The sequence below is a fragment of the Nerophis ophidion genome, linkage group LG16 (assembly GCF_033978795.1).
Source record: "Nerophis ophidion isolate RoL-2023_Sa linkage group LG16, RoL_Noph_v1.0, whole genome shotgun sequence".
Taxonomy (NCBI): Eukaryota; Metazoa; Chordata; class Actinopteri; order Syngnathiformes; family Syngnathidae; genus Nerophis; species Nerophis ophidion.
In genome coordinates, this window is record NC_084626.1 from 21136534 (window position 1) to 21148778 (window position 12245).

Consider the following 12245-nt stretch of genomic DNA (forward strand, 5'->3'; position numbering starts at 1 on the left):
TTCAGAAGTCATTTACCTTTAGATTTCTGTGGACAATTTTCAAGGAGTGTAGGTAGGCCACAGCCTCCAGCACCTGTCTCATTACGTTGCTGGTGTCTCTCTCCGAGTAGTAGCCCTGATCTAAGATCCAGTCAAAAACCTCTCTGCCCATGGCTCTGCAGACAAGATCGTTGGAAGTTAATGGCCTTAGTCATTTGCAAAAGTACTCTAATTGATTAGTTATCGATCAATTGGTACCGGACGATTTTCCAGAAAAAGTACGTAATCAGCCATTGCCAATTCATGCCTTGTAATGTAGACCACGAAAGTGGATCACCTAAGTTAATAATCATCACTTCCACTGGTAGAAAATAAACTACATTTCATATTATGTTAAGTGTCATTGTCAAGTAGCATTATTACAAACTTTGTACTAGGAGGAGGCTGAACATGTTACACACTGAGTAAGAGCAAGCAGGAGCAGACTCGCTAATCGCTAAACTAGCCGCTAACTAGCTTTAAACCACAGAAGAAATAAGTGCTTTGTAAAGTTTAAAAACTGTCGATAAAAGCATGTTACAACAAAAGAAAGCAGTTATTATCAGGAAATGAACAATTAGATTAATAGGAGTTAGACAATTGATAATATAACAACAACCGTTGGTTTGGTGCAAAAACTCCAACTATTTATATTACCACAAGGGGGGCAAGCCTGGACAAAAATGGTTCCGCCCTATTGTTTTTTAAAAAACAACTGTTGGGATGTATAAGAGCTACCTTTCTCTCAATGCCAGTGACAGTCGTTAAAGTGGAATTTCGGTACTATGTAAAAAAACAACAACATTGCTGTACAACAACCACTACCAGCCCAAAATCAGTCAATCAGGGAGGACTTTGAGGGCAAAAGATTTAACTTACCAGAAGAGTGGAAAAGTATGTTTCCTCTATATTGAAGCTTTTATCTCATACAGTATACTGTATCTCAGTGTTTCTCAAATGGGCGTATGCGTACCCCTGGGGGTACTTGAAAGTATGCCAAGGGGTACGTGAGATTTTTCAAAAATATTCTAAAAATAGTACCCCGCCTTCCGCCCGATTGTAGCTGAGATAGGCACCAGCGCCCTCCGCGACCCAAAGGGAATAACCGGTAAAAAATGGATGGATGGAGGTTCCGTAAATATTGATGTTAAAGATTTATTTTAAGTTCATGAATCAAGATGGATCTCTATTACAATCCCCAAAGAGGGCTATTTAAGTTGATGATGACTTTTATGTGTAGAAATATTTATTTATAATTGAATCACTTGTTTATTTTTCAACAAGTTTTTAGTTATTTTAATTTTTTTTTTTTTTTAAGTTTAGGAAAGACCACTATAAATGAGCAATATTTTGCACTGTTATACAATTTAATAATTCCACAACTGATGACATAGTGATGCGATCCGCTGCTCGGATCGTTCCAGATTGTTGTTTTGTTTCATTTTTCATATCACATTTTGGTAGTTTGACCTCCTTATTTCCTGTTTAGTCTGTCACCATGGTTACATATTATTTCCACCTGCTACTCTCGGTTCCGGCACACCTGTTTTACTAATCACCATCCTTATATAAGCCAGCCCTTTCTGTTCTTTTTGTGCCTTCGTGCCAAGTTTAGTTTTTCTATTCATATTCCTAGCTTCCATGCTAGCGCCATTTGTTTGCCTTTCTGTTAGCACCAGTGTTTTTGTTCCTAGCCCTTTTATTAATTTAATAAATCCTTTATTTCTTACCTTTTGCTGTGTTCTTGCCCGAATCATCCACGGAGGAACAAATCTGGCATCGCAATGCCACACAAGCTTCCCACATAGTGCTGTATTTTACTTCTTTATCTCCTTTTCTCAACCAAAAATGTTTTGCTTTGATTAGAGGGTACTTGAATTAAAAAAAATGTTCACAGGGGGTACATCACTGAAAAAAGGTTGAGAACCACTGCTGTATCTGATGCATGACACCAAAAGACTTCCAAAATTTGCGACTAAATAGATATGACCAAAATAGTATAAATCTCACAGAGATTCCTGAGCCATTTTGATAGATCATGAGCAAGCCAGACACGTCATTGCGTGACGTTGAAGTGGAACCACATACTGTATGTTGGTCAAATTTACATGAGGCTGGCCGCCACAAGCTTACATTTGTACAATTTAACATTTACCAAAAGCAGAAGGAAGAAGCAGTGAATATTTATTCCTGATGGTTACTGATAGTTTGTTCACTACATGTTCCAATAAAGATGCATCTACATACTTACAGCTCCAGAAAAATGAAGTAATCTTTCTTCGTTTCATAAGCATCAACCAGCTGCAAGATGTTATGATGTTTTATCCTGGAAAAGAAGAACGTCAAACAAATAGTAAACGGAAAGAAGGGATTCAAACATTCCCCAGCACCCAAATGTGACTGAGTCCACTTTGAAATATCCAAAACATTATGTAGCTATTAGCATATGATATTAATAATAGCAGTAAATGGTGTAGAAGGTCCTTAATCAAACTTTCTAAATCAAGATATGAAGGAAAAAAACAACTGTGATAGCGGGATAAAAATGACATACAACGTCCTACATATAAGTAGAGCAAGGAAACAATGCAGCGGTTTTGAAAAAGCAGCTTGACAAAAATAACAAAATAATAATATTCATTAATTTACAGTATGTTTAAAAGTAAAATGTAGCGATGAATATATATTTTTCAAGCCGATAATGATAATGTTCTACTTCTCAAGACAGATATGGAAACGTATTTATGTCTCTTATTTTTAAAATGTCAATTTAATTAGGGGGTGGATAGGTTGTGGGGCAGTTTTTTTAGCCTCACTCATCTTTGTATAAGCTTTCAAAACAGTAATTGGGATACTAGCATTTCAGGTGGGTGATAAGTTATGAGTTGACGTACGATATTTTTTCCCTTCTCACGGAATTTTTGTATAACATTGGATGAAACGTCTTCTTCTGAAACAGAAGAATTCCCAAGTGACTGGCGCCATGTTTGTTCACAATGATCTCTAGGGAAGTTTACAGCATAGCCAAAATTACTGTGCATCTGGAAAGTATTCACAGCGCTTCACTTTTCAAAAATGGTGTTATGTTACAGTCTTAGTCCAAAATGGAATGAATTAAAATTCAACACACAATATCTCATAACGACAATGTGAAAACATTTTTTTTTAGAATGTTTTAAAAATGTATCAAAAATAAAAACATTAGGAAATCACATTATTGATCCACCTTTTGCAGCAATTGCAGCTTCAAGTATTTTTCAATACGATGCCACAAGCTCCACCAGATTGGATGGGAAGCATCAGTGCACAGCCATTTTCGGATCTCTCCAGAGATGTTCAATCGTATTGAAGTCTGGCTGGGCCACTCAAGGACGTTTACATAGATGTCCGGAAGCCATTCCTTTGATATCTTGGCTGTGTGCTTAGGGTCGTTGTCGTTGAAAGATGAATCGTCACCCCAATCTTAGTTCAAGAACGCTCTGGAGTAGGTTGTCATCCAGGATGTCTCTGTACAGTGCTGGATTCATCTTTCCCTCTGTCCTGATTAGTCTCCCAGTTCCTTCCGCTGAAAAACATCCCCACAGCATGATGCTGCCACCACCATGCTTCACTGCAGGGATGGTATTGCCCTGGTGATGCGCTGTGACTGGTTTCCTCCAAACATGACGCCTGACATTCATGCAAAGGAGTTCAATCTTTGTCTCATCAGACCAGAGAATTTTGTGTCTTATGGTCTGAGAGTCTTTCTTGTGCATTTTGGCAAACCTTTACAAAAGCATGGCTTCCATCTGGCCAGTCTACCATACAGGCCTGATTGGTGGTTTGCTGCAGAGATGGTTGTTCTTCCAGAAAGTTCTCCTCTCTCCACAAAGGAATGCTCTAGCTCTGACAGGGTGACCATAGGGTTCTTGGTCACTTTCATGACTAGAGCGTTTTTCCCCTGATTGCTCAATTTAGACAGGCCGAACAGCTGTAGGAGTAGTCCTGGTGGTTCCAAACTTCTTCAATTTACAGAAGATGAAGGCCACCGTGCTCATTGGGACCTTCAAGGCAGCGGATATTTTTCTCTACCCTTATCCAGATTTGTGCCTGCTTTGGAGTGCTTCAGGCAATTCCTTTGACTTAATTTTCGGTTTGTACACTGCCATGCACAGTTAAGTGTGGGACCATGTGTCACGCTTTGTGGCGCACTTGCTGCGCGGAGTTGCCACTTCGTGGATGCACACACGACCAGTCAGCAGGATTGCAGGTAAGAATTGTTTTAATATTATAAAACAAAAGAACACTGACACCAAATGGAAAAATAAAGCGCATGCCTACGCACGGGAAGCTAAAGCTAAAACTTAGCAGGAGACAAAAGAACAAACAAAAGACGTGCCGAGCGCATGCGAAGCTAAGGCGGAACTTAGCACAAAGGAATCTCTAAAACATGGGAACTTACGTGACTGTTGCATTTAGCAAACAATGGACCGAGGACGAACTAAGGAATCAGGTGGGCTTAAATACACAAATAATAATCAGGAAGAGGTGTGTGACAGGAGCCCGTGAGGAGGAGCACAATACGTTGCCATGGTGACTAAAACAAACAAGGAAGTGCTCAAACAAGTATCGGCAGAGTCCAGAAACAAACATGATGAAAAACATATCAAAAGGCAAAACCATAAACGATCCAAGTCGCAGATCGTGACACCATGAATATGTATAGACTACGGTTGTCAAAAAAAAAAAAAGATTTTTGGATGAATTGGGATTCTTATTTGTAATGATTCTTAATTGATTAAAAGAAATCTAAAATCTATTTAAAAAAAAAAAAACACTTGAAAAAATATATATACTATTTTTGTCCAGCCACTCAGGCAAATCATATTGTTGCTGTTATTGCTGTACAGATTCGCTTTACAAAAACAAGGTGTTGGATACTTGTCTTGTTGTCTTATTTGTATTTGTCTTTATTAAATGTGTGGATGGAATTTTATTTAAAAAAAAAAAAACAGTTTTCTTTAAGTAATACAGAAATTTATTAGAGCTGTTTCTCTATTTTGTGGAGGAATTTAGTCAATCATAGAACTGGCACCCAATGTTATGGGGAAAGTATTGATTTTTAATTGAGAATCAGTTCTGAATCAAATTATCATCCCAAGAATTGAATCGAATCATTTGGTGCCTGAAGATTTGCAGTGTTACTATAGACAAGTGTGTGCCTTTCCAAATCATGGCCAACCAACTGAATTTACTACAGGTGGACTCCCAACTGAGCTTTAGGAACAGCTCAACAATGATCAGTTGAAACAGGTTTCACCTGAGCTCACTTTTGATCTTCTTGGCAAAAAATGTAAATGCTTATGTACGTTTGATTTCTTAGTTTTGTTTAATTTTTAATAGAATTATAAAACACTTCTTAAAGAAAATAATTTTCACTTAATTATGGGGTATTGTTTGTTGAATTTTGAGGAAAAAATGTATGTATTCCATTTTGGAGTAAGGCTGTAATATAAAAAAATGTGGAAAAAGTGAAGCACTGCAAATACTTACAGGATGCACTGTATATATGTGACTTAGCTATGTTCCTATGGCTGCAGAAAAGTTAGGTTTCTGGGTGGGTTAGGGATTTGCTCACCCTAACCCACCCAGAAACCACATTACAGCATTTTTTTCTTCATTCTCTCTTTTATTTTACGAGTTCAAGTTCCACTAATGGGGAGACTGATGAATCCTGAGTAATGGTCTCTTACCGAGCGTTTCCTATTTGAAAAAAAGACCTTTTATCTCAGCTCCACTTACATTTTCAAGATCATTATTTCATTCTTGGCAGCTTTCCTCACATTCCTGCCGTCCTTTTTGTTGAACTTTTTGCAGGTGTACATTTTCAACGTGTTCCTGTCCTTCGCCCGGAATATCTCGCAGAACTCCTCCCTGTGGAGAAGAAAAAGAAAATATCATATTATTGTTGACAATGTTAGTTGACTGACGAGCAGCCTTACTTACGATTTAACAACTTGCCCCAGGTCATATTTTTCGTTGATTTCTGAGGGGTCATTGTAATCCTTCTTTTCCCCGAGTGTCAGACAACTAAATGGCATGGCAGCTCTTGCCCTAGCCAGGGAAGCTCTTGCTGAAAGAAATATAAATATTTCATTTGGATTATAATACTGTACAAGGAATAAAGGGAATTACAGTAATTACAGGCACAGCTTAATAATAAATGAGAATATGGTGTAAAACTGGTTTGACTTTAGGAGTTCTAATTAGATCTGGATTATTATACAAGGAATAAAGGGAATTGCAGTAATTACAGGCACAGCTTAATAATAAATGAGAATATGGTTCCAGCTTGTTTGACTTTAGGAGTCCAAATTAGACAAAAAATCAATTGAAGGCCCACACTGTAAAAACATATATGTTTGGGATTTTGCATTAAAAAAGACCCAGGACCAGAACTTTACCGTAAAATTTATAGTGTTTTTTGCAGCAATTTACAGTAAATTGAAAAAGGCTTTTATGTTATTTTTACAGTGAAATTATGGGGACTGAACTGCCAGGCTTGTTTTGTAATATCAACATACCTTTTCTTTTACAGTGAAGGAAGTTGTTACAGTTATCTTTTTAATTAGAGACAAAATAGTACCTCACAGTGCATCTGAAAAGTATTCACAGCGCTTCACTTTTTCCACATATTGTTTTAATTTTTGTCCTCAAAATCCTACACACAATACCCATAAAGGCAATGTGAAAAATGTATGGGTTTTTTTTCAAAGATTTTTGTAAATGTGTTATAAAAACAACAACAACTAAGAAATCACATGTGCATTAGTATTCAGAGCTTTTGTCATGAAGCTCAAAAGCAAGCTCAAGTAAATCCTGCTTCAACTGCTCATCCTTGGGATTTTCCTACAACTTAACTGGAGTCCACTTGTGGTTAATTCAGTTGATTGGACATGATTTGGAAAGGAACACACCTGTCTGTATATATAAGGTCCCACACTTGATAGTGCATTGCAGAGCACAAACGAAGTCAAAGGAATTGTCTGTAGACCTATGAGACAGGATGGCCTCAAGGCAGAAATCTGGGGATGGGTACTTAAAAATATCTTCAGCCTTGAAGGTCCCAATGAGCACAGTGGCCTCCATCATGCGTAAATAGTAGAACTTTTGGAACCACCAGGGCTCTTCTTAGAGCTGGCCGGTCGTCTAAATTGAGTGATAGGAGGAGAAGGGCCCTAGTCAGGGAAGTGACCAACAACCCTACAGTCATCCTGTCAGGGTGGGCAATTATATCCTCATGATCTCCTCTGGGTGGCATTCCACTATTTCCATAACTGGTCTCGTCAAAGCCTATTTCCAGGACCTACAGCTATGCCTGACAACTGCTGAGTATACCACAGCATGGCAGCGAAGTGACATAGGAATAATGGCAAGGTGTACCATCTCACCTCTTGCTTTTACAATGGCTATGGAGGTCATCATCCGAGCCTCTAGGATGGTAGTAGCAGGCAAAAGATTAAATCAGGTCTTCGTCTCCCGCCTATCAGACCATCCTCACCACAACCAAGGCGTGTGCTAGGCGGCTATTGAACAAGCTGCGAGAAAACATCCAGTGGGCTCGGATGGAAATAAAGTCAAGCAAGTCCAGAAGCATCTCGGTGGTGTGGGGGAAGCTGATGGAACATCGATTCTATGTGGGTGAGGAGGCAATACCAACAGTGTCTGAGAAGCCTGTCAAGAGTCTTGGATGTTGGTATCATGCCAACCTTTAAAGACACAGGGCAGGTGGACCAACTCAAGCAGGATACTATAACTGGCCTTGAAAACATTTATAAGACCATGCTCCCTGGCCGGTTGATGCTGTGGTGCCTCCAATTTGGGTTGCTACCTAGGCTAATGTGGCCTTTTACCATCTATGACATACCAACCACAAAGGTAGAAAAGTTGGAAAGGGTGGTTAGCTAATTTGCCAAGAAGTGGCTGGGTCTTCCCAAATGCTTTAGTAACATTGGACTGTACGGAAAAGGTGTTCTGGAGTTTCCTATTTCCAGCCTAGAAGAAGAGTTTAAGTGTGCAAAGATAAGGGTGGATATGACGCTAACAGAGTCTCGTGACACATGCGTTGCCAAAACAGCTCCTACTTTGGTTACTGGAAGGAAATGAACTGCAGCGGCAGCTACTCTGCAAGCAAAGGAGGATCTAAGGTACAGAGACATCATTGGCCTTGTGCAGCAGGGGAGAGGAGGCCTTGGCCTTGGTGAGAGCAGACCGTTGTGGCATACGGCTGCTCCAGCTCAGCGACGTCGGCTGGTTGTAGAGGAGGTACGTCGACACGAGCAGGCAATAAGATGTGTAAAGGCTGTCTCACAAGTCAAGCAAGGACAGTGGATGAGCTGGGAAGGAGTTGAGAGGAGAAAGGTCTCATGGAAGGAGCTACTGGGCATGGAGGCAGTTCACATCAGCTTCATCTTACGCTGCACTTATGATGTCCTTCCCTCCCCCTCCAACCTCAAACAGTGGTACGGAGAGGACCCCACATGCCCCCTCTGTCCAACACCAGCTAACCTCAAACACATTCTCGTGGGCTGCAAGACAAGTCTGTCACAAGGGCGCTACACCTGGCACCTAGCAGCCACATTAGAGGCCAGAAGAGTGAAGATCAATGCCCTAACCCCACCAAAATTACATCATACATCCACAAGAGAGTTCATCCGAGAAGGTGCAGAGTCAACCAAAGGCCATATACCCGACATAGACCAGGGCTCGTGACTGGAAAATCGCGGTGGATCTCGATCAAAGCTCTGCTTTTCTTTAGAGATAGCCAGATCAAATCTCAGACCAGACCTTGTGCTCTGGTCCTCCTCACTGCATATTGTGTACATAATAAAACTCACGGTTCCCTGGGAGGCTGCTGTGGAGGAGGCATTCGAACGCGAAAGCTTTAAGTACACCGAACTGGCAGCTGATGCTGAGCAGAATGGATTGAAAGCCAAGGTCTGCCCAGTGGAAGCTGGCTGCAGAGGTTTCGTGGGCCACACAACCATCAGGCTGCTTAAAGACATTGGAGTTCGAGGCAAAACCCTGTGAAACACCATCCAAGCTCTCTCAGGAGCAACAGAGACAGCCAGTCGGTGGCTGTGGGTGAAGAGGAGAGACACCATCTGGAGCTGTAGTAAGACCTACATCATATAATGGTTAAAAGCAGAGGGGGTCTCACCTGGGACGCGAGTGTGTTGCTGATGAGCCCTCTGGAAGCGTCGTGGGCCTATCATTGAAATACCGGTGAAGGAGGGTGACCACTTGATGACCCCAATGAAGCTGTCAACCATTCCCTCTCCTTCTCTCTGTCCCCCATTTTGCAATCCCACCCAACCAGGTCCAACACCTTAACCGCTTTGAAGCAGCTCTGAAGGAGGTAGCCTACTAGTACCACTCTACTCAGGTTATTTTGTATCATGGGATTGTACCATCTAGTCCTAAAATTGAACTTAGTTAATATGAGTTACAGTATTTGAGTAAAAAAAAAAAACAACTTAACAATATGGGTCTTGCCGTTTGCCAAAGCACTGATGAGAAGCACTAATGTATACAAGTAATTAAAGAATACAAATAATAATATACCGTTCGAAAGTGGTGTTTATTAAAAGTGAACTTGAAATAAAATTATTTTAGTATTCACTACAACACTGATACTCTGTTTACTGCAGAAAGTAAATAATTAATATTTTATCTTTTATTGTGTACTGTTTGTATTGTATTGTATTGTACTGTTTTAAGCTGTTGGTTTGTCTAGTTTGGTCTCCTCTTGTCTTTTTAAGTGCCACCAAAATTCTATTGTCGGGATACACTGACAAATAAAAATCTTTGAATCAAATCAATATCATTGGTCAAGTTATAGTATTTTCACAGGTTAATTGTTGGATATAAGAACTGCAGGGTTTCCCACACATTCATTTATTTGTGGCGGCCCGCCACGAAAGAATTACGTCCGCCGCAAATAAAAAAAATTAAAAATAAATAAATAAAGATTTAAAAAAAAAAAAAACAATTCCGGCTTTTGACTCGCTCGACCGCTCATAAAAGCAATGGCACTCTGTCTGTGAATGAAGCTTGTAGTTACATATTATATAAATATGTAAATATTATAAAATATGTATATAAATATGTACATAAAGTGTTGTAATTATATTCCAACTCCACGTTCTTCCTGGTCATCGCCGCCGCTGCCCCCAACCTGCCAACCACCCCCCCGCCGCCCGACCACACCACCACAAATAGATGCCTGACCTGTGGGAAACACTGAACTGTGTGTGTGCGTGTGTGTGTGTGTGTGTGTGTGTGTGTGCGTGCGTGCGTGCGTGCGTGTGTGCGTGTGTCTGTGTGTGTTTGAACCAATATTACTGTATACACTAGAGATGTGAAAGAAAATTGATTTTTGAATGAATCGCGATTTTCATTTTTAAGAATTCTTAATTGATTAAAAATTTTTTTTTTAAATTTTATTCATTCATTTTTTTAATCTGTCCTGTCTGGTCACCCAGGCAAATCATAGTGTTGATGTAGATGTCCATATTTGCTGTACAGATTTACATTTGAAAAAAACATTTTATTTGAAGTAATTAATAACTAATCGCAGGTGTTTATCTATTTTATGGCAGAATGTAGTTAATCATAATGTTAGAGATGTTGAAGTGTGATGATAGTCTCTCACGGTCTCTCATTAACCAACGAAAATTAGCGCCATAGATCGCTGGGTTCACAAATGCTCTTATTGTGCGGGGGTAAATGTGTTGGAACATAAATGAATGTTTAAGATGGACAAACACTTTTCGAGCATATAACATACATGGAGAATGTCTGAAACTTTTGCTTTTGAACGACAGTGTTGACCGCGAACAATATGGAAGCCTTTATAGGTTTTTTTTGTTTTGTATTATAGTTAATCATTACTACTGTATTTCCTTGAATTGCCGCCGGGTATATAGTATGCGCCTGCCTAGAATTACTGCCGGGTCAAACTCGTTTTGCAAAATAATTAGCGCATGCTTAGCATTACTGCCGGTTCAAGATTAACGTCGGGTCAAACTCGTTTTGCAAAATATTATTTTTATTAGCGCATGTCTAGAATTTCCGCGGAGTCAAACTCGTTTCGCAAAATAATTAGCATATGCCTAGAATTTCCCCCGGGTCAAACTCGTCACGTCACGAGTGACACTTCACCTGTCATCATTTTTAAAATGGAGGAGACTGATTTCAATCATTTGAAATCGCATAAAGGGAAGAATATTAAGAGCTATTCAGTAGGATTTAAGGTCCAAGCTATTGAATATGCTAAAAATAACAGTAAGCAGCTATGTTTTATTAACATACCGTAGCTGCATGTGTCAAATCTGAGTCATTAAATGACTCCCACCTCCTGGTGATAAAGGGCACTAGTGATCCTTCTTGCGACTACTCGGCTGCAGAAGAAGTGACAACGAGTGTAGTGATATGTGCTGGGAACGTATATGATGTTGGGGGTGCACGACGGACCTTTTAGGATGGAACACCACTACTCTTATGCTGGCTATGTAAGCAACCGGGCTAAAATAAAGCATGTTCCAGTCATAAATACCCAGTGTATTATTTATTCAATAACACTTCATGGTTGCAGCGGTGCGATAAAGGGATCACTCACGGAGCAGAAGGAGAGGGGGAGTTGTCCGAGGATAATTCTGTCGTCGCCCGCACTACACGTGAGGAGCCGAGCTAACTGATAGCAGCGGTCTGCACGTCGGGAGCAACCCAAACGAGAGCGCGCCATGGCTACACACCTACCGACCATGAACTGGACCAGCAAGCGTGAGCAGCGTGTGTTTATTTTTTCCTCTCGCTTGCACTTTTAACATGGAGGATTACATATCTAAAATAAAACCGTTTTCTAAACTGGACTTTCAATCGAAGCAGGAGGTAATAAAAGAAGATCTCCATTGAGACAGAGATACTTTTAAAACTGAAGAAAGATAAGGAAGACTTCTATAAACAAGTTATCGATTCTTTTGATAGGAGCTGCGCATGGACTTCATTTATAAGTAAAGGTAAGACCATAATAACGCTTTTTTTTATTAAATGTGCTTTTCATGACGGTATCCTTACATCACACTCAAATGTTTGAACGCAGGCCTAAATTTACAGCATGCTTTTGGTAAGTGCCGGAGTGAGAAGAGGTTTTTAAAAAATTAGCGCATGCTTGCCTTTACCGCATG

The 12245-nt window shown here is 40.0% G+C and overlaps 1 protein-coding gene across 2 annotated transcripts in view; it reads right to left on the reverse strand.

The window, feature by feature from the left end:
• The window catches only part of LOC133535125 (caM kinase-like vesicle-associated protein), a 34539-nt gene that overhangs the window by 9005 nt on the left and 13289 nt on the right, over positions 1 to 12245 (reverse strand). Inside the window, exons 1-5 of one of the 2 annotated variants that reach the window (XM_061874640.1) lie at positions 8895 to 9025; positions 6004 to 6130; positions 5800 to 5931; positions 2270 to 2344; positions 17 to 155 (exon numbers count right to left, since the gene is read on the reverse strand). In XM_061874640.1, the coding sequence (XP_061730624.1) occupies positions 17 to 155; positions 2270 to 2344; positions 5800 to 5931; positions 6004 to 6098 (441 nt within the window). In that variant the 5' untranslated portion in view covers positions 6099 to 6130; positions 8895 to 9025. Of the gene's footprint in view, positions 1 to 16; positions 156 to 2269; positions 2345 to 5799; positions 5932 to 6003; positions 6131 to 8894; positions 9026 to 12245 lie in introns of those variants that run through there. The other variant, XM_061874639.1, reaches the window with a different exon arrangement.